The 23,369-nt window shown below is 39.5% G+C and overlaps 1 protein-coding gene and 1 pseudogene across 1 annotated transcript; one reads left to right on the forward strand and one right to left on the reverse strand.

Annotated features, from left to right (window-relative positions):
- The window catches only part of LOC139722052 (NEDD8 ultimate buster 1-like), an 83,368-nt pseudogene that overhangs the window by 27,213 nt on the left and 32,786 nt on the right, over positions 1–23,369 (forward strand).
- Positions 603–13,269, reverse strand: LOC139722050 (E3 SUMO-protein ligase ZBED1-like). Its single transcript, XM_071633368.1, has 3 exons — positions 12,437–13,269; positions 3,503–3,703; positions 603–2,244 (listed from the first exon to the last, which is right to left on the reverse strand). The coding sequence occupies exons 1-3, from the start codon at positions 13,175–13,177 to the stop codon at positions 1,051–1,053; spliced, it is 2,136 nt and encodes a 711-aa protein (XP_071489469.1). The 5' UTR covers positions 13,178–13,269; the 3' UTR covers positions 603–1,050.

Genomic DNA, 23,369 nt, shown 5'->3' on the forward strand with positions numbered 1-23,369 from the left:
GCTGTGTGTGTACGTGACATATTCTGTATGTACATTATGACTGCGTGTACGGTGTGTGTGAAGATGGGGAATTCCCTACGTAGAAGGCCAATCACAGCATCAAATTGCCTCACACCTGCTAAACGTCATGATGATGTCATGTATACACATGGCCGTCCCACCACATTTTCTGCATGTATCAGTGTGCTCGCACACACACACTTACACGTACAACATGCAGTGCTAGCTGGAGTGCACTGAAGAAAATGATCATGTGTGTAGAAGACAGTTTTTGGCGCATCAAGCTTTACAATCTCGGAAGATGATAGCACCGGTGAAGTAAAGCTTTACCGAAGGCATTTTGCTTTACCTCGCTATAGCAGGTTTGATTGACTATGTTTTTCTTTGTTTGGAAGTCACAAAATTTATCTCGTTATAGCAGTTATTTCGTTATAGCCGATCTCGCTATAAGAGTAACATTTTACATAGACTTGTGTGGAAGGAAATTTGGGACCGGGAAAATTTCCTCGTTATAACCGATATCTCGTTATAGCAGTGTTCGTTATACCGAGTTTCCCCTGTATCTAATGCTGAATTAGCCCTTAGATTTTTAGGCCCTCTTTTGTTCTCCTTTGCTCTAATCTGATTTTACAGAATTAAGAAGAAATTGAATTCACAGTAAACTGCATCCTTTCATTTAAAAAAAAAAAAAAAAAAAAACACCTTTTCAGGAAATTGAAATGTTGGTAAGTTTTCAACAGCTGTCTGGGATGATTATTTTCAGTGTAATCTTTGCCCATCTGTTAGATATCACAGTAATTGATAATGGACTTTCAGAGTTACATTGAAGTTGTAATGGATGATGTTTATTTAGAGCTGAGAACTAGTCTTCAAGCACATGTTTCAGAGTCAAGAAAGTACTTAATTTGTACAAAAATCTGAAAACCCTGCTCTTGCTGCTCATGGGTGATGATTCACCACAAAATATTGCAGCAACAGTGTGTGAGCTACATCTGAGCACAGATATCCTGACAACTTAAACCGTTTTGACAATCGGAAAAAACATTGCCTTTACAAAAAAAGTTCCAAGTTTGTGTGGAGGAAGAGTTGAGCATCCACATGAGCAGCTTCTAGGCGTCTGCGATTCTCCAAACTGGCCACTTTCTCTGAAGTCTTATTGATTGGCGAGGCTGCAGCTGGCACACACAGGATTGCCCTAGCAAGCCTTGCAAGACCAGGAAATCGTTTCTCATTAAGCCGCCACCAGTTAAGGGGATCTGTTTCGCGAGAAACTGGACGCTCGAGCCGAAAGAGATCAATTTCATCTTCTGGCTTGACCATCTTCTTGTTGAATTCATCCTCTCCAAGGAGCTTGAAGAATGGAGATTCCTCCTGGGCATTAGAATCATTACCCTTCTGCTCTTCTGTGGGCATTCCAACAAGCCGTTTCTTGAGTTCGTCAATGACTGGGGTGCGGTCCTCATCTGAGAGGAAACGAAGGTGGTGAAAGCGTGGATCAATGACAGATGCTTGCATCGTAAGGGAGCTGGGAAGAATCTCATCTAGTTCGCAGCGAATGTTGAGTTCCCTTTTCAGAGCATCACGGAAGGCCTTGGCTTCTTCAGATATCTCCTTGCCATCGCTGGACTGAATGTGCTGGAGAACACCCTGCATCACTGGCAACCAACATGATCCAGATTTGTTCCTCGAGTCACTCATGACAGCAACAGCTGCTTTGATACTTTGCAAAGCTTCTACCAACTCGGGCAGTAACTGCCACTGGCCATCGGTTAGATTATGTTCATTTTTTTCATCAAGAACCTCCATGATTGCCTTGTGCATCTCTGAAATCTTGACAAACATGTCACATACTGAGAGCCAGCCATTGGTGCAATTATACATGCTCAGTGTTGCTGACTGCTTGAACCTCTTCAGCACCTTGCAAAGGTTGTCATTCAGATCCTTGTTGATTGTCAAGTGGATGATCAGACGTCCTGTTGCCTGAATAAGTTCTGCAACAGGTTGGATACTCAGAGCATTTTGTACAGATATTTCGAGCATTTCCCCTGCACAGGGTCTGCACTCCCAATTTAGAAAGGAGCAGATAGACTTCAGAATCTTCAGCCTTTCTGAGATGTCAGGAATGGACTGCTTGCCATCGGTACCAAACACTATACCAGCAACACTGTCAATGGGAATGTTGCACTCTTGGCACAGATTTTGGATCTGTTGGGCTACATCCTGATCAGTGGCATTCTCAAATACCTGAATGAAGGAAAATAAAAGTGAAAGGGTTAACTTTAAGACTTGCACCACTTCTCTAGTTTACATCAACCCTACATGTATTGAAGTACTATACATGACTTAATACAATACATGATGGTATATTTGGGGTCATTTCTTGCATATGTGAATAAACCTTGCCATCTTTCTTCTGCAGTTACCCGTTTTGATTTTTATTTGCAGCAAAAAAAGCTGCTGAAAACTGCTTATCCAATAGTGGCGAGCCAATGGAGTAAAATGGAGTCAAAAGGGTCCTGAGATTTTGATCCTAGCAGAATCTTCATCAGAGGCAAAATGGCAAACAGGCAGTGAAAGCAATCACATAATCAATAAGGACTTCACACAACAAGAACAGTCAGGGACAGGCTAGGGACACAGAACAAAGAAAACAAAAGGAGAGGGTAGGAGGTCATGGGCAAGGAGCCCAACAGGTAAAAGGAGGGGGAATTAGAGCAGGAGGGTGGACAGACAAAAGGCAGAGGAGGGTCAGTAATGATCCTAAGGACCAAGGGGGCAACCATTGAAGGAAAAGGATGAATAGGGAGGCAACATCAAACAAGATAAGGAAAAACAGAGAGATAAAGAAAGAAAAAAGAGTGAAATAGCAACAGTAAGGGGGGGGGGGGACTGAGCAAATGGCAAGCCCTAAAGAGGTGTACCAAGAGGAGGCAACAAAATGAAAGTGAGAGTCAACCAACAAATGCAAGTAATCAAACATAAATACATCAAAATCTACACAATAATGTTAATGATAATGATATTTTATTTCACATTGTACTTTATGAGAAAGTAGGCTTTATACATGTAGATCACATGGAATTTTCAACACATTCAGAACTGTCAAATATTAAAGTACAGTGTATATTAAAATGTAAGGTTGTATTGTAGTCGACTGAATTGTTTAAATTGATTATGACCGAGTATCCTCTTAAACTTCTCACATACTAAATTTGTGTACACACAGCTGTACAAGTTAAATGTTTGTTTTTAAATGTGTTGTTTGGTCCATTGCTATTTGGCTTGAGTTTTGTGTTTCCTAAAACCCTACATTACATGTTGTGTTCAAACAAAGCTATGTTGTGACATGTGTCATCTTAACAACGAAACTCTACTTCCCAGATTGACAATTGAAAATTCAAATTCATTGGATCATCACATTAGTTCCATCACATGACTGATTTTTCTATTAAGTGGTAACAGATTAGATTTCATGATATTCTTCTATTCCCTGTATACTCACTTGGATTGTTCCCACAGTCCACATCTTGCTCTTCCATTCACTTGTGATGATGTGTGCTGTTAGAGTGATGTAGTTCTTGCTTTGATAATCAGACCATAGAGTGCAAGTTAAACCAATTCTCTGCTCATCAGTTGAAATCTGTTCACCAAGTTTTTGTCGTCCTTCTTTCAGCTTCTCAGACAGACGATCCTCAAGTTCTTCCTATTGTTTACAATGAAAACAAGAGACCAGTCAGTCAAGCACTTGCCTGAATATCACAAGTTCACTTTCCATGCATTCTGGCAGACTTATCATTATCATTAAGAACATACATGATGTAGCAAACTTGATGGTCCTCCAGGAGGGCATCATGTCTATTTCTACAATTTTCAAGTGACTGGGCATCACAAAACCAACAAAATGGTTGCACTCCCTACTATAGTTTTACGTGAGGAATCAAAATAGTAAAGCAAGATATTTTGGTGGCATTAAATTTTTATCAAAGTGGAGCCAATAGTCTTTTTTGTAGCCTGAAATTTTCATGAATTGCCACTATCACAAATATTGGGTATCATGAAATTCACAAAAATATGACCGCAAACATTGCTGGTAAGTGAAGTGGGTCAACATAGTCAATCTTCACATTTCTATATTTTCTGACAGAGTAATTCTTCTATACATTTATATCTGAAGTTTAGGATCATAAAATGAATGGAAATTATGTTTTTTTGCACTTTTCCAGAACATCTTTTCGTTTTTAAAATAGTGTGATTAGTGATGTCTTAGAGGCCCCCTTTCATTTCTTAAAAACCCTTTACACACTCCTCATTTTTGAAAGGATGGTGCTACTGCATTTAGAGTTGATATTGGTCATTAATAAAATGTGCTTTCAATGAGTGGAGAAAGTTTGCGACAGAGTCTTACATCCTGTTTTTTGTCCCATTCATTGCACATAGCACAGCACAGTGAGGTTTTAAAAGCACTCAAATACCCCAAACTTCAATGCCTCTTTTCTCAGCAAACACATTTCCAGAATGTGCATTTTCTTTCCTTTGCATAGATAGGCAATGAAAGTCCATTTGTATTTAATTATAGATCATCATCCACAGTCTGCTCAGGGCTTTCAGAATCTACTCTTAACTAAAACTCCATGTTTGGCAACTTTTTGGTAGTTTTTTGTGATGTAGTGCAAAATATTCTATCACACTGGCAATAATGTTTGCTAAATTTGAAGAAAATTTGATGGTACCATATGTTTTCATAAAGATCAAAATGTGAAAACTGGCACCAAATTTGGTACTGACCCTAAGGAGGTAACCCTCAATCTGGCAGAAACAAACTGGAATGTACATGTACTCATACGAATGTACTTACTGTACATTTCACTTACTACAATACCTAAGAGCATTTCTGGTTTATATCTTTGTGTGCCACCACATTATTCTGCGACCACAATGCATGACAGCTTTTGGAAACATTTTGTTTTCAAAGCTACAATGTATGTGACTTAAAAAAGAAACTTGTACCTGGTGTAATAGAAATGCAGTACGGCAAAGTTTTAGAGAAAACTGAAAGTTTTGTTGTGATGTAAATTTTATGACACAGTTACAGCTGTGGCGCTTTCAATGTACTGTGAAACATTGTGATTTAGTTGGCAAAAATTTGGCATAAACAATCACCCCTTTCGTACGCCTCTAATTCATGATTGTACTGTAGTGTACACTCGTGCCTGCCCGCAGAACTTGAAACTGAAGTTAGCTATCTAATAGAAGTTAAATATCAATACACAAATGATTATGACATGTTGAATGAAGATGGTTAAGAAATGCAATTCCAAGCACACATTGACACACCCAGACACAGACAGACAAAGGTAGTCACACGCACACACACACACACCACACACACACACATCTGAACTCTGGATTGAAGTGTAAAACTTTATATTGATTTTTAGTTACTCTATTAAAAGCCAGGAACATTTGTGGCATGAAACTTTCATGAACTGGAGCCAATGGCCTGTACCTGGCATGACATTTTTGAAAATTCGTAATTACCAACTGGCACTTTTATTGCATGCCATGGTACAATGTGGTGTATAGCTGGGATAGACAAAATCTTCTGCATGCACTTTACATTAAAATGTACTTTCAGGAATCTTGCAAAATTCATGAAAGTTTCATGCATGGAGAAATTTCTGGCTTTATGGAACTGGTTACATTATATGAAAGATACAATGTAGGCATGTCGCCCAACTATTAGATACAGAGGTTGGAGCTAACTTCAGTTTCAAATTGTGCAGGTAGCGTACACTGTGATCACAAATGAGAGGTTTGAGAAGAGGGAGTTGTACAAATGTGCACATTGAGCAAAGACAATGAAAGTCAACACTGATGAATACTTTCCACTTGGGTTGAGATTTCCACTATTGACTGGAAATAAGCTAAAATGTACTTACTAGCAGACCAGTCTAGTGTACAAACAATGTGTATCTTCATGGCTCATAGATAGTTGTAGCATTTTCATTACACCCTGGCACCTTGCGTTATTCACCAGAATTTGATCACTTCCAACTTTACTTGCTTGGATTGTCATTAGATCTACTCCCCCCCCCCCCCCCCCACCCCATCAATCTTGCCATACCATTCCATGGCCTTTTAGCTACCTGTGGCTATTCTGAGGGTACTACTTAGTTAAAACACCACCCTAAGGACCTCTAGCTCGTTTGTTCCGAAAGTATATGACATCACCTAAAGAGCTTTTTACACTTGCAAATTTTTGCTTAGTCTTAGCCCCATTGTTGGTACCGGACTTTCCTTAGCCCACTTTCTGTTTACACTTGTTTTTGCCAAAGTGGGCTAGCCCCACCGATAATCCCGTACTATCTGGCCCTGCAAAAAAGCAGGGTTAGCATCGCAATTTTGGTGCCAAGCAAGTGAGTGTAAACAAAACGATAAAATAATCCGGGGCTAAGCGACGGGGAGAAGAAGTCCGAACCCCCACTGACCAATCAGAAACGAGGTAATCAAGTGCTGCCTGTGTGTGCGTGTACTTGTACAGTGCACAGCGTAATCATGAATATGCATGTGGTTTGGAAAGTACGGGACTAAGAAATACGAACGTAAAAAGGTCAGTTTTCTCCTTATCCCAGGACAAGAGCTTAGTACAGGATTTATTGGCGAGTGTAAAAAGCTGAAAAAATTGGTACGGGACTAACGATAGTCCTGGGTCAGAGAAAGTACGGGGCTAAGAAACACAAGTGTAACAAGAGACCCGCGGGTCACGCGCTCACCTGAGTATCGCAATTCCACCTTCCATGCATTCTTGCACACTCTTACCTGAGAACATTGGAAATTTTAGGTCTGCATATGGATCCCCCCCCCCCTCAACTCGGGGGGGGGGGGGGGGGGGGGGAGGGGCAGGCAGTCCTGGATCTGAATCTGCAATTAACAAACTTGGAACTAAAGTCATCAATGTACAAACTCATGGTATTAACTTTGCTTTATCATTTCTGGTTCTAGAGCAGAAGATTTTAAATATTCCTTAATGTGGGGGGGGGTGGGCCCCCTAGGGGCCCCCAAGAGGGACATGGTGCCCATTTGAAGGAATTGAGATTCTATCCCCCTAGGGATGCTACCTGCTAAGTTTGGTCAAAATTCATCTTGAGGTTTTCAAGAAGAAGATGAACATGTACAATTCAGGCTCATTACAAGTGTCGGACTTCTCCCCAGCCCTCTCCTGGGTCCTAAGGGCATGGGGGGGGGGGGGGGATGAATCTGCCAACCCCATGAACAAACTTGAAACTACAGTCATCAATGTACTAACTCATAGTATCATCTAAGCCCTATCACTTCTGGTTCTAGAGAAGATTTTTAAAGGTTCCTTAATTTTAGGGGGTTTGGCCCCCTAGGGACCCCCCAGGTGGGCAATGGTGCCCATTTGAACAAATTGAGATCCTATCCCCCTAGGGATGCTACCTACCACGTTTGGTGAAAATCAGACATGGCGATCTCAAAGTGAAGATGAAAATGTACAATTTAGGCCCCATTAGGACCCCTCCCCACCCCCTCCCCTGGGTCCCAAGGGGGGCACCCCTGATTCCCCCATGAACAAACTTGAAACTACAGTCATCAATGTACTTACTCATAGTATCATCTAAGCCCTATCACTTCTGGTTCTAGAGAAGATTTTTAAAGGTTCCTTAATTTTAGGGGGTTTTGGCCCCCTAGGGACCCCCCAGGTGGGCAATGGTGCCCATTTGAACAAATTGAGATCCTATCCCCCTGGGGATGCTACCTACCAAGTTTGGTGAAAATCAGACAAGGCGATCTCAAAGTGAAGATGAAAATGTACAATTTAGGCCCCATTAGGACCCCTCCCCACCCCCCTCCCCTGGGTCCCAAGGGGGGCACCCCTGATTCCCCCATGAACAAACTTGAAACTGCAGTCATCAATGTACTTACTCATAGTATCAATTAAGCCCTATCACTTCTGGTTCTAGAGAAGAAGATTTTTAAAGATTCCTTAATTTTAGGGTGTTTGGGCCCCCTGGGGCCCCCCAGGTGGGCCATGGTGCCCATTTGAACAAATTGAGATCCTATCCCCCTAGGGATGCTACCTGCCAAGTTTGGTGAAAATCGGTCATGGGGTTCTCAAGAAGAAGATGAAAATGTAAAAAGTTTACGCACGCCGGACGACGCACGACGCACGACGGACGCCGGACGAAGAGCGATCGCAATAGCTCACTTGAGCCTTTGGCTCAGGTGAGCTAAAAAGGGCTTAAGTTTCGCCTCAAATACGGCGTAAAAACTGCAGTTTTGAATCCCATGGCCACCCTGCTGATTTTGAATCCCCACAGTGAAAAAAACGCTGCTACTATAGTGCGTCCAATGCATTGTTATTTGCGCAGTTCTGAAAGGGTACCTTGAGATCGGCACCCTGCCCTCAGTTTATACATGTACTATAGACAGGTAATATCTGTGAATTTCAGTCATGTGTCATGTTCGCAAAAGAGGATGTGTAATGGAACCATGTCTAGTTTAGTTTTTGTTTGTTTGTTTACGAGTTTGTCTTTTGTCTTGTTTTTATTATTTTCAGAGTGTATGGTGTAACTTTTCAGGGGCGAATGCAGGGAGGACCGCAACCGGCGCACGCCCCCCCCCCCCCCCTTTATTTTTTGTTGAAACAAAAGAAATAAAAAGAAAAAAATGAGGGGAGGAGTGCGTGCACCTCCCTTTAATATTGTAAACCCCCCCCCCTCTTTACGGAATTCCTGGATCCGCCCCTGCTTTTCATTCTACACTATACACCAACACTAGTAACAACCACATACACAGGGTGCCGATGTTAAATCTTTTAGAACTCTACCATCTCTAGACACTAGTGTACTTTCGCACCTGTTTGTCAAATGATTTCCAAACATGCGCGAACTCACTCTAGTCTAAATACCCAACAGCCTCGAATATTTGCATCTGAGTAAGATTCAAGTCCAGTAAAAAAGGAATTTTTCACCATTTGACACTTCATACACTTGTTGGAATATGTCGATCGCAACTACAATGTAGTTTGCTCTGCGATTTAACTGCATTGCGAGCAGACAGCGCGGCACGGGTTACAAAACATGTTCATAGCTGCAAGCACTGCACTTGACCTGACTGTAGCTATCTCACAGCGATAAGAGCAAGTTATTCTATGGTATCTTTAAAAAGATAATACTTTTTCTGCCTTTCTCTCAGCTTGTACCGAGTCATGGGAGCAACTGAGTGAGGATTGAGATTGTTCGTGTTTTGTGTGTGTGTATGCGCGTGTGTGTACGTGTATGTGTGTGCATGAAAGAAGATTGTGAAAAATGTGGTTATACGACAAGGCTGAAAGAATATAGAGGGTCTAGGCCTAAAGCCTTTAGGCTAGGAAAAGGAAATGAAAGAAAAGATATTAACAAAACCTGGAAAAATGAAACAAAAGGTTTAGAAAATAGTTTACTAACAGATAATGAAAGGAAAGAAAGAAGAGAAACTTGCATTATATTATTACAGGAAAGCAAGGGAGAGATGGATACCTGCATGTATGTTTGAAAAGAAAAGAAGAAAGCAAAGAGAAAAAATGAAGATTGAAAACTGAAAAACATAGGGTCTACTTAGAAGAAGAGATGAATCAAAACTGGATTATTAAAGGCAAAGATTAGGAAGGAATTATACAGGTTGAAAAGGAAATGAAGAAAAGGATTCATTAGAACTGCACATAAGAAAAAGGTATTGGAGAGAATAGAATTTAGAAAGGAAAAACCCTTTGTAGTTGGAGGGAAAATAACCCATGAAGGAAACAAAGAACAATTAGGCAGAAAGTACAGTTACATAGGAAATTGAGAAAGTTAGACAAGAGCAGAAGACTCCAACTCTCCCGCCGAAAGCCCATTTTTGCAAAATCTCCTGTTCTCCCGCTTGAGATTCAATTTCTCCCGCTTGAAATGATTTCGTACTTAGGGTCATCGTATGTTGAAAAATAAGCCTTAGATAACATGAAATAGCATCTAGAACCGTAGAGCTGGACCCCGCCACAAGAAATTTCGCGCTTCGCACACATCAAGTTCGAGTCTCCCGTTTGCTAGGGGTTTCAGGTGGGAGAATCTCCAGATCAGAAGGTGCTTGGGGTTGGAGTCTCTGCAAGAGGAAAACCACAATGAAATAATTGATGAAAAGGAAAGCAAAATTTATAGCCTACTATAGGCCTACAGATTCTTCCTGAAAATGAAAGCAAAGATAGAACAGAAAGGATCAGGGAAAGATATAAGTGGCAACACGTACTCGCGCACACGTTCAACCACTTTGAAGCTAACGTTACAACTGCTAATGGAAAAGAGGAAAAACAAACAAACAAGTCCACCTTCATATACTTGTACATGTGGAGTGAGTGAATGCAGTATTTGTAGAGCACATTAGTGAAAGTTTGGGGAAAATTGGACAATCCGTTCAAAAGTTATGAATTTTTAAGGTAGCATGCACAGTCACTGCTGGATGAGAAGACTACTAGAGTGTATGATGTCACATGCGTATAACGCACTGAACTCTATATTGGAAGTGACGTTACGCGCAGTGCTCGAAGCCACCGGAAGTGCTTTAGTTGGCGCTGCCATTTTAGGACTCCACCTTTAGGCCCCGCCCACTTTACTCTACGCTATTGTTGTGCACAAAGACGCTTTGGCACGTTCCTCCATGGAAAGTCACTTTGGTGTAAATCATGGGGCGCCAAGTATTGCACGGGCTATTTCATTACGAAATGGCTCTTTAGTCGACAAAATGAACATGTCCTAACAAAACAACTGGTTTTTTGACAAAAATGAACATTTCTTCAACGAAATGACTGATTTCAAAATGCAATTTTGTGGACAAAATTACTCATTTTGTAACAAAATAGCCATGTGATTCTTGGCACCTCTTTGGTGCCCCATAGCAAAGTCCCAAAATGGCCAACACCGGCCAGCACTTCCGGTGGCTTCAAGCTTTTACCCACAGTGCAACACGAGCGTAGTTGCTTTTCGGTGTGTAGTGCGCGCCAAGTGCGCACAGCGCCCCTTCCACTATAGAGTTCAGTGGTACAACGATATAAGAGAAATATAAAGAGAATTTCACAAAATTTTACTTTTTGAAAACGGTGCACATTTCCTCGACTTGTCACTGACGTATGTTAAGGGTAATATTACATTATTATTCCCCTTGCCTTCTAAAAGAGGGAATTGAAGCGGTCTTTTATTATGCGAGAAAGTGAAAATATCTTGAATTTTCCTCATACTTTCTTAATATCATTGTACACATGTGACATCACAAGCTGTGGTAGTCTTCTCATCCAGCAGTGACTAAGCAGAAACTTAAAAATTCATAACTTTTAAACGGATTGTCCGATTTTCCTCAAACTATTGCTGATGTGTTCTATAAATATTGTTGCATTCACTCAATCCACATGTCTCTGAACTGAAGGTGAACTTGTCCTTCAACCGTTAGCTTTTCAATTTCAATGACACCATGTAGAAAAAGCCGCTGTGTCGTCGCTGCATTCAGACCAGATGATCACGATCAAGATTTTCCGACACTTGTAAATACGGCCTACTAAAAGTGTTCAAACTTAAAGGACAAGTTCACCTTCATAGACATGTGGGTTGAGTGAATGCAGCAATATTAGTAGAACACTTCAATGAGAGATTGAGGAAAATCTTACAATCCGTTCAAAAGTTATGAATTTTTGAAGTTTCTGCTCAGTCACGGCTGGATGAGAAGACTACTATAGCTTGTGATGTCATATGAGTACAACTGTATAAAGAAAGTATAAAGAAAATTCAAGATATTCTCACTTTTCTCACATAATAAAAGAACACTCGACTTCTCTCTTTCAGAAGTCAGGGGGAATAATATTACCCCTATCATAAGTCAGTAGCAAGTCGAAGAAATGTGCACTTCATTCAAAAAGTCAAGTTTTGTTAAATTCTCTTTTTATTCTCCTTATATCGTTGTACGCATGTGACATCATACACTGTAGTAGTCTTCTCCTCCAGCAGTGATTGAACAAATATTTTAAAGATTCATAACTTTTGAACGGATTGTCGGATTTTCCCCAAACTTTCACTGATGTGTTCTACTAATATTGTTACCTTCACTCAATCCACATGTATATGAAGGTGGACTTGTCTTTTAACATCTATTCGACTTCGGAGACTCAGATGCAAGTATTTTAGGTACCGTAGTTATGGGTAAAGTCGGCCCCCAGCGCGCGCAGTATAGGTACTTACTGTGCGCGCTGGCGGCCGACTTTACCCGCTAGGCAGAGTTTACCCATAACTACGGTAGTTGTACTGCGCGCCCTGGGGGCCGACTTTACCCGCTAGGCCGACTTTACCCATAACTACGGTAACTATAACTATCAACAAGGAGGTTACGGGTGGTGGTAATTCTATATTGGTTTTACCCTGGAAGGGAAGTCATATCCTGGCTCCAGACCATGAACTAATCCACGCAATCCTGTTCCCTCTGTCACGGTCAATGGCAATAAATCCTCCACGACCATTCTAAAAATCAGGTTGGTGATGGCTCGAGAGCGTGGAGCAGAGCACCAGTGCCTCTTCGCTGTTTTATCATTGCCTTTGTCCTTGGAAATGGTTGCCAGCTTATTTGTCTGAGCTTTCTTCTTCGCTTCATTCTGATTCGGTTCTTTTCCAACCTTCTCTTTCTTGATACCAATGAGTCGCGCGCTCCCCTTCGACGTGTTGCCGTTGCTGTGCTGTTCACTCCGCCGTTGACCAGCAGCAGCAGGCTCGTCACCGACGCAACTCCTCGATCGGAGAGAGGTTTGTTGGCTCTGCCATCCGCTTTCGTCAGAGGTATCAACGCCCAATGCGTCATCGAGACCAACAGGATGTGAATCCTCAACATCGCGATCACAACCCTCGTACTTTCGTTTGGCACGATCCGGTATTTTAGCGGGGCGATACACATCCGAGTGTCGATTCATTAAATGATTCCTCAAGTTAGATGTACCGCTTCGTGACGAGGAGGTTAGACGAAATCCGCACAATTTGCAAGTGACATACCGAGACTCCTCGTTGTGTTCCATGAACTGCCAAACATCCGATCGCCGACTATTATTTCTCTGCAGTATAATACTCTCCATAGTTTGATTGTCTATCGCATCTATCATTTTATCGCTCATTTTAATGAAAATTGTGCGCAGACAAAGCCCGTGGAAATAGTAATTTTAGCCTTAAAACAATGCGGATAATTCGGTACACACAGCGCGGTTTCGCTGGGTCTCCTCATTCGGTGCGTGCGTACGAATTACGGACACGCGCCTGCTGGTACAATCATGGTCCGGATAGTTCGCGGCGGATGGCCACGACACTGACATATGGAGAAACCGCGCGCTGAACGTTCAGTAATCCATACGTATCACGTAAATGCATCCGGGGTTGAGTTAGAGTGCGCTTGCGTACAACTTGCTTAGCCTCGCTTACCAGGCATCGGGAATATTTTTGATAATCGAATTGAGAAAAAGACGCGCTTGGCAAGATGCGCCTCCTTTTTTTTGCTTTATTATAATATCCACCTCGTAGGTTCGAATGCTGCTGTTACATGTTATTCATCACATCAGTAGGTCGTTTTTGCTTGCAAACAATACATTGTTACGGCCTTCTTTTTGTCTTGGTACCATTTGGTAATACGCTATAATCAAGGGGATATAACTTATGTCCAAGGTAGTGAGCACTCGATTAATCGATCGTGCCTCTGACGAAATTCTTATTGTATTTATCGATCATTGGAATCCTCGTCAGTCATTGGTGTAAAGTTTTCATCGGCGTGGAAACAACGCGCGGGTGTTATGTTCACTGCAGAGAACGGCCGGCAGTGCTGTACTGTGCAATTGTGTGTGTGTGTGTGTGTGTGTGTGTGTTGTGTGTGTGCGCATTTGGCCTTTGTTGTTGTTGTTGTTGTTGTAAGGAAATGTGGGACGGGGTTCTTAGAAAGTTTGTTGAAAGGGTCGCACCCCCATTATCCTCTTCCAAGCCTCACCATGCATTCATCATTCGGAAAGTTTTTTTTTTTTTTTTTTTGGGGGGGGGGGGTGATTTTTTTTAACCATCAACATGTGAAGGTCGAAGTAATATAGTGTTGCAGCTGAAGAATGTATGACAGGCTTTTTAACAGTTCCGTCCTCATCACACTCGGTCAAACATCTCACAAAAATTGAAATTGTATTTTACAAAGCTGTATCCGGCAGGAAAGGATTCTCACATTATTCAAATATATCATGGACACCTATTTTCCTTCATGTAGGGATTCTCTAGAGTTATATTGTCTCACAAACCCTGCAACATTACATAAAAACAAGTATACCAAAGAGCAACAATAATTTGCAGTTTTAGATTCTTGTGGCTGGCTCGTCAATCTTGATTATGAAAGAGCCTTACTTTGAGTTTAATGATAAACTGTCTTTTACTAATTTCCTAACAAACTTCCATTCCTGTATTTTTGTTTATACATGTATCAAATTGGGACTAGATGTCTGTTTAACCAGAGTAGCTTGATGCATTCAAGTACAACTAACCTCATGAAATTTATGCCAAAGTGGACAGAGAATATTATAACTGAAGAAATGCCATTATACAATATCAAGGCATCTAAATGTAGCTTCACTGCATAACTACGAGAAGGGGTATCGTAATTGCAAATGCATTCTTGTATTGGACACTGAAACATGATCAATCATTGAGACATTACAATAAACACACTGTCCAACTTGTTTGCTGCTATAACTCCAGCCTGTTCAGGTTTAATGCTGGATTTATTGAAACAGTCCATCCAAGAAGCACAATCAAACATATACACTGATGTGTATCCAAAGTGAAATGGGATGCAGTGAGTGAAGTGTAATTCAGTCCAGTGTTAATTCTGTTGTATCATATTGTGTTGTGTTGTGTCATGTCATTCATAACATCATTATTGTGATTTACTTTAACAAGGGACGCACTATACAAATGAATTCCTTGTATAAACAGTGGTGGATCCAGAGGGGGGTGCACGGGGTGTGCACCCCTCTTTATTTTTTGTTAAAACAAAAGAAATAAAAAGAAGAAAATTGGGGGTGTATGCATCCCCTCCCCCCTTAATTTTGTGAAGGCACCTCCCCTTTACGGAATTCCTGGATAAATGCTGTCAGTACTACATATAGCACATGGGCATTGGCATAGAAATCATGTGTATAGGCCTACTCACCTGATTACACTGACTTAGCATTAATTAACCTGTTGAAGATGAGTTCCGAGTATACTCATGCAGGTGTGTACAGGAAGTGCATGTTTTAGCAAAACCACCCCGTCCTCAAAGGGTTAATAAACATAATTGATGTATACACATCATGCCAATGCATGATATTTACAATGTATCTAGCTGACAAAGTGTCTTAACTTCATCTGCCTTTCAAAAAATGGCTTACATCTGATAGCTTTCAGCTACTTACTATGCAGAACACCTTTCTACATAATATACAAAGAATACTTTTAAGATTGCATACATTCATGGCAATATACATGTATAACATTTATGTGGATGTGATTCTCCTTCGTATGATTGAATTTTGACATGCAAATGCTGTAAAAAGCTTTACTACTAATACTGTGATTTAAAAAAAAATTAACACACCTTTGCTTATATCCAGTCATGATGACAACAAACATTCCATCCTAATCATGATTTTGATAATCAAGATACCATTGATATTGGGATGGAAATAACAAATGTCAAATTTCTTTATCAACATACTAATTGTTTGGGAATCCCAGTCAATTGTTGCTACGCAGCTTCCACTGCTCTGTTTGTTCTGACTAGCTTCTATCGCCGATATACAGGGAAACAAGCATGATTTCCCTTTTCCATGTACAAATAAAACCATGAAGGACTTGTGGAAGAGAAACTACTATTGAAACAGTGCCGACAGTATGTGCTAAGTGCACAAGGTCCAGCAGAGCCCCCCTAGTGATCAGTCATTTTAACATGGTTAATCCTCATTCGACCTCTGTAACGACATCCATTTTCCTACAGATGTATTTAGACTATAGAGGTCTACATTTCAGGTCTCCTCACCTGACATCTTTTTATTCTGTACAAGTGTAGGCATTATTCATCAAATATGAAGTAAAATCAATTTCTGCAGATGCAGTAATAGACACCTCAGGTAAGTTGTCTCCACCATGGAGGATGTGTAAGTCAAGATACCCTTGATAGAATTTGACTATAGCCTAGAGATCAACAACTGTATAATTATCATGGGGGAGAGTGATAGCTTCAGTTTTGTATTTTGTTTTCAATACAAATGAAAATTTAAAATGTTCATTTTAAGAATGTGCAATTTTCATTTAAGAGAATTTTAAACAATATAATGAAGGATAAATCAATTTTTTATAATCCTATTTTTTTCTTTACTATTTTCAGTTATAAGAATTTTAAACAATATATTGAGGGATGAATCAACTTTACATAATCCTTTTTTTTTTTCTTTTGAGGGGGTGGGTATGCTTGGCATGAAAACACAACAAAACGACTAACCCCTCTTATACTTTTTTTCATGCATAGGAATACATAGGCTCTATCCACTTTGGGCTCCCACTTTTTTACCCTGGAAGTGGTACCACAAAAATGTGGTGACCAAGGAAGCTTTTTTTTTTTTTTTTTTTTTTTGCAGCCAATTACCCTTGGAAGTTGTGCCAGAAGACTGTGGTGAAGGCTGGTTTTTTGTTTGGTTGGTTGGTTGGTTGTTTGTCTTTTTTTTTTTTTTTTGCTTGTCAGCTGATGAAAAGCAGAAAATGGCGACAGTATTTTTTGCTTGTTAACTGAAGAAATCCAGAAGTGGCACCAGGAAATTGTGCTGAAGGCCTGTTTCCACCCTTTTTTTCCCCTTTTTTGTGTGTGTCAGAAGTTGAGGCAAGAGACATAGATCATGTATCAAAATCTCAGTTTGTTTTGAAAATGTACAGTACTCTCCACTTAATCGGGTAGTGTCTTGCAGAGCATTTCTTACCCAATTAAGTGGAGTACCCAATTAACCGGAAAGAATGTTGATTGGTTCACATCCCAGATGCCACAGAAACTAATTACAACCTCTCTATATTAAACTCACAGCACAATATGTCACCTACAGTCACAGCTCATATAAAGTCACACAACAGCATTAGTGTCTGCAGCATAACTCCATAAATAATCTGCATACAGCCCTGAGTCCTCATGGAGTCACATGCATGCTTCTTAGTATGTGTCATGTACGTGTAGCTAAATTCCTATGCATGGTATGCAGCCAAATGCTGCAATGAATTCTGTTGTGTGCCCATGTGTTTCATGGCTACTGTAATTGGGAATGCCCGATTAAGCGGTACCCAATTAAGCAGAGTACTATATACTGTATTCATAGTCAAATTTAATGTTTCATGATTTCACATGTCATTCCTGTCATTTCTGTACGTTCAAACTGACCTTAACAGGCATATATCAATGAAAGCTAGTTATATGAACCTTCTTGTAAGGTCGTAGATCTGTATGACTGCAATGCTTTGCTACTGCCATGCAGTACATTTTTCTTGGAAGTGAGTGTAATTTAGTAAATGCATGAAATATTACTGCATTACAAGTCATCTGTGAGACCAATGTTTATGAAGTCCAAAATGGATAACCAATATAAATATATCTATATATATATATATATATATATATATATATGTACATATTATATATATATATATATATATATATATATATATATATACATATATACATATATATATGTATATGTAGATATATACACATTTCATTTGATCTTTGAATTGGCAGTACAGTCGTAGTAATACATGTAGTAATGTCACAATGGAAAAATGCATTAAATGCCAATTGTCTTTTATTCAAAATCGGAATTTGCTTCATCACTTTCATCCATGACACAGAGGCCTCCGGAAATTTTGATTTTTAATAAAAAGGAATTAGCATTTAACACATTTTTCTATAGTGACATAACTATTATCATATATATATATTTATATATAATATACATGTACACAACTTAGAGACTTGTTTGGTCACTGACTTTGCCAAGATCATGGTGTGATCATCAAGTGCCAAGAAGGTCAGGGCCATCAATTTGAAGCTAGGATTTGACAAAGAAATGTAATGACTGTGTTCAAACAGTATAATAATAGTATAAACAGTATAAGTATAATGAATAATGAATTGAAATCTGTTCAGTCCTGGATTTACGCTAACAAGTTATCATTAAATGTTGATAAAACACATTATATGTTATTTAGCAATTCCTTGCAAGTTATTCCTGATGATGTTAAGATTAATGATATTAACCTAACCCGAGTAGATAGTACAAAGGTTTTAGGACTTTACATCGATAGTGACCTTTCCTGGAAAACTCACTTTAATTTTTTAAGCAAAATTTTGTCACGAAATACAGGAATCCTAAACAAACTGAAACATTTTTTGCCCAACCATATCTTGCAGATTGTATATTCAACCATGATTTCCCCATATCTTAATTATGGAATTCTTGCGTGGGGTAACGCATCTAAATACTTACTGGATTCACTTTTTCTTCTTCAAAAGCGAGCGATCAGAATTATTAACCATGCTGGGTATTTATCTCACACAAACGCCTTATTTCAGAAAAATAAGATTTTAAAACTGATAGATTTGTTTGGTTATAATTTAGGTATTTTTATGTATAAATTTTCCTCAAAAGATCTTCCTGGTGTCTTTTTACAGATGTTCATAAGAAACAATTCTGTCCACCACTATCCAACTCGCCAGAGTGACGCTTATCACCTTCCACGAACTCGAACAGTTTTCGCTAAAAACACAATTATGTATACAGGTCCTAAATATTGGAATGATCTCCCAACAGAGGTTAAAAGCTGTTTGTCATTATCATCCTTTAAGCGTAAACTCAGACAGCATGTATTGAATAGCTGCAACACACAAGTGCACTAAAATTCCTTTTTATTATGCTGATGGCTGCTCTGTTATACTACTCGGTTGTTGCCATGTGAACAGACTCATGCATATACATTTTAGTTGCATGCTCTCTCAAATTCCTTCCCATCAGTGTTTTTCCTTCCACTTCTAGTAAGACCTTGGTCGTGTCGCATAGTTTCCCCTCCTTTCTTTCTTTCCTTTCTTTTATGCGTCATTGCAGCTGGCTGATATATCACATACAGGAATTGCAATTGATTCATGTTCTCCATTTTTCAAATCTTTCCCTGTGTCTATGGAAGCCGGAATGTTTAAACCCTAAAATTATATAGTACTTAAGTATTCACGTCATCATCACTCCCATGTCAAAATTGCTTTTAGAGCAACTGCCATAGTGTGCAGCATGTGGTTACTTGTTCTCATTTTATCACACACATAAATACATGTGAGAAGAATCTTCTGAGCCCTGAGTAATAGTCATTCTCTTTTGTTTATCCTTACTTTTGGTCTTAATTGTACCCGTGCTCCTCATCCTGTTCCCCTCACTAGGCTTTTGTTGGGACCTACACTCAACAAGCTTTGCTTTTTAGTAGGTTCCATCGTATTTCTCTTCGCATCCTTTACTTTGATTGAAAATGACACATCGACTGTTATGTATTACTTTTGTATTCCTATTTCTTCATGTATATATCCAAGCTGGACATTCTGTATTATATTTTTTTATATACCATGTATTTTCCATCGAGAAATACGAAAATAAATTGAAATTGAAATTGAAATTGAAACAAGTCTTGCATTGGTACACTGCATTTTTTTTTTCAAATGCCAATGTTTGTCAGACTGTATAACATAAGTTGTTTTTTTTCTAATTTGATCTTGCCCTTGCCTTCTAGTATGTATCAACATATCATAAAAGCATAAATTAATTACATGTATTACTGCCCTCACATTTTGTTTTTTTGCTGATAATTTTGAATACCATAACATACAAAACATAACAAAAGAGAGAGAAAGAGAAAGATTGATACTCACAAAAAACATGAATGTTCTTTTCACTGATACATGATGCAAGAACAAATCTGTGCAATGAAAAAAGAGAACTATTCCTTCACATCTGGCTCCTAAAAAACGTTAGTTAAAATATTACAGTGTATATGAAAACCTCGTACAGTGTATGCACTGTAGTACAACCATTACTTCACAAAACATACCATCATCAAACTGTTTCTTACAGACAGATACTTAGTACAAGTGTAAAAGCACATGATACTTAGAAGAGCCATCACTGTCAGCATGTACATTTGTACAGTACACTTCACATACATGTACAGGGTTATGGCGATCTTGCTGCCATTTGTAATAGTCACATGGGTAGTTCATGACAACTTTCGAATGGCATTAATGTTTTTTTAGCTGCTTGTATATTTAAGAAGCATCAATGGTTAAAACAGAAACACAAAACATATGGTACAAACATGTTTGCGGATAAACAAATGCACTATGACATGTTCCACGCCTCAGGAACAGAATATTAACTACAGTGAAAAAATTTTACAGTATGTGCTCTACTGGATTGTAATGAATTGTACATGTATGTACTGGGTATATAACATAACACTGAATACATCATTAAAGTACAGTACAAAGGACTGGAATCCTGCCCTTGCTTGGGGAAAGGAAGATAACATTGTAATGTACACATACATAATGCAGTCCAATTGATGCCTTCAATTGTATTGCTGATTGCTCACAATATACTAGTATATGTCCATGAGTTGCCAGCAAAATCTGAATAATGTAGATCAATGTCAGAGAGTAGCAAGTTAAATTTTATGACAGACATTGTACTTGAAAATCAATTACATGTACTTGGCCTGATGACTTCACTACTCATGTACTTCAACAGTTGCTAATTCACAAATACCAAGGATATCAATATATCTACAGTGAAACTCCTTTTAACAAGGTCTGTGGGACCTGTGTTGCTTGAAGGTCTGTGGGATCAGTGATATTGTACCTTGTGATAATTGGTTCCTCATAATAACCATACTCACTAAAAACAAAGAAAAACATACACATGGAGTCATATACCAATCAATCAAAGCTATGAACAGTCTTTGCATTTTATTTACACAAGTATACATGGCTCATCATTAAGAAGGAATCACATTAGTTGTGAATTTAAACAACAAAGAAAAGAAAAAAGAAAGGGGTTGAAATGCATTTTCTATTTTTCTTCCCCAATTTTGGGGGGATATGTTGTACATTTGCTCCTGAAAAGTACACAGCAGGGTCGAATTCATGACACTTTCAACATCTATCTTTTCTTTGTGCTTTGAACTATTCTGAAAGAATGCAAATTTTCATTTGTGAAATACATTGTAAAATGATAATTAACATAGATTGTACAGTACAATATTAAGTGCATTTGTTACTTTTTCTAAACATCAGCACAAGTAGAGCAACATGCGTTATTCAACTTGCTGGGTAAATTACACTGTTGGTGCCCAGGAGGATTGCGATGATTTTATGAATTATTCTGGCTACAATCTTTTAGGATTTATGATCCAGGAGGGGTTGAAAATGCATTCTTCATTTTTCTTTGGAAAACCTCATCGCATTTTGTATGTGTTCTAGAAAGTTACATGACAGGGTAGAATTCATGATCCTTTTTACGCCTAGCTCTACCTCATATATTAGACCATTCAGAGAGAATGAAAATATTCATTTGCAATATGCAGCATACAAGATAATGAACAAAATAAAAAGAAAATCTACTAAACACTGTTAGATGCATTTGTTATTTTTCTGAACATTGGCACAAGTACATGCATTATTCAACTTGTCTTATGTTGTTGTTGCCAGGTAGGATCATGATGATTCAACTGTTTTATGCTGTTGTTGCCTGGTGGGATCACACTGATTTCATTAATTATTTTAGCTTTAATCTTTTACATGATGTAGGCCTACACATCAATGTTTACTAATCAGAAAAACAGCTGCATGCATTCCAAAAAAATATTCTTCCATTTTTTTGCCACTAGTTTCATTAGATGGAAAGTTTTTCAATGAGTATATCAAATAGTATAGAAGTGTATCTCTAAAAGAAATCAAATGATTATGTTCAAAGATTTAAGTACACCGGAGGGCATTCATGTTTCTTATCACATGGTTTATAAGAAAACATTGAAAGCACAGTCATTGGTTATTCATCACTGATAATGGGGATAGAGGGGGACAACAGCGGGTCTAAGCCTGGCATGTTTTTTCCTCTTCCTGCTTCTGATAATTCAGATAGAGATGGCATGGGATCACTATGCATACATGTACTATATGTACATCTGTACAATGCACATATTTTGCGTGGTTTTTAGCTCACCTGAGCCAAAGGCTCAAGTGAGCTATTGCGATCGCCCTTCGTCCGGCGTCCGTCGTGCGTCGTGCGTCGTGCGTCGTGCGTCGTGCGTCGTCCGTCGTCCGTCGTCCGTCGTGCGTCGTCCGTCGTGCGTCGTGCGTAAACTTTTTACATTTTCATCTTCTTCTTGAAAACCCCAAGACCGATTTTCATCAAACTTGGCAGGTAGCATCCCTAGGGGGTTAGGAACTCAATTTGTTAAAATGGGCACCATGCCCCACCCAGGGGGCCCCCAGGGGGGCCCAAACCCCCCAAAATTAAGGAATCTGTAAAAATCTTCTTCTCTAGAACCAGAAGTGATAGAGATAAGTTAATAATATGAGTTAGTACATTGATGACTGTAGTTTCAAGTTTGTTCATGGCAGAGTCAGGGGTGCCCCCCTTGGGACCCAGGGGAGGGGGGTGGGGAAGGGTTCTAATGGGGCCTAAATTGTACATTTTCATCTTCTTCTTGAGAACTCCATGACCCATTTTCACCAAACTTGGCAAGTAGCATCCCTAGGGGGTTAGGAACTCCATTTGTTAAAATGGGCACCATGACCCACCCAGGGGGCCCCCAGGGGGCCCAAACCCCCCAAAATTAAGGAATCCGCAAAAATCTTCTTCTCTAGAACCAGAAGTGATAGAGCTAGGTTAATACTATGAGTTAGCACATTGATGACTGTAGTTTCAAGTTTGTTCATGGCAGAATCAGGGGTGCCCCCCTTTGGACCCAGGGGGGGGGGGGGGGGGGGTGAGGAGGGGTCCTAATGGGGCCTAAATTGTACATTTTTATCTTCTTCTTGAGAACCCCAAGACCGATTTTCATCAAACTTGGCAGGTAGCATCCCTAGGGGGTTAGGAACTCAATTTGTTAAAATGGGCACCATGCCCCACCCAGGGGGCCCCCAGGGGGGCCCAAACCCCCAAAAATTAAGGAATCTGTAAAAATCTTCTTCTCTAGAACCAGAAGTGATAGAGCTAAGTTAATGAG

This window comes from Diadema antillarum, unplaced genomic scaffold (assembly GCF_040938485.1).
Source record: "Diadema antillarum isolate AM-2024a unplaced genomic scaffold, OU_Dant_1.0 scf00000156, whole genome shotgun sequence".
Taxonomy (NCBI): Eukaryota; Metazoa; Echinodermata; class Echinoidea; order Diadematoida; family Diadematidae; genus Diadema; species Diadema antillarum.

Excerpts from the sequence above, each read along its gene's own strand:
- LOC139722050 (XM_071633368.1), bottom strand. The coding sequence starts at position 13,177 with ATGAGCGATAAAATGATAGATGCGATAGACAATCAAACTATGGAGAGT. Across the intron at positions 3,704-12,436 it reads GATATGACTTCCCTTCCAGG|GAAGAACTTGAGGATCGTCT; the intron begins GTAAAACCAATA and ends TGTAAACAATAG. Across the intron at positions 2,245-3,502 it reads GGACTGTGGGAACAATCCAA|GTATTTGAGAATGCCACTGA; the intron begins GTGAGTATACAG and ends TCCTTCATTCAG.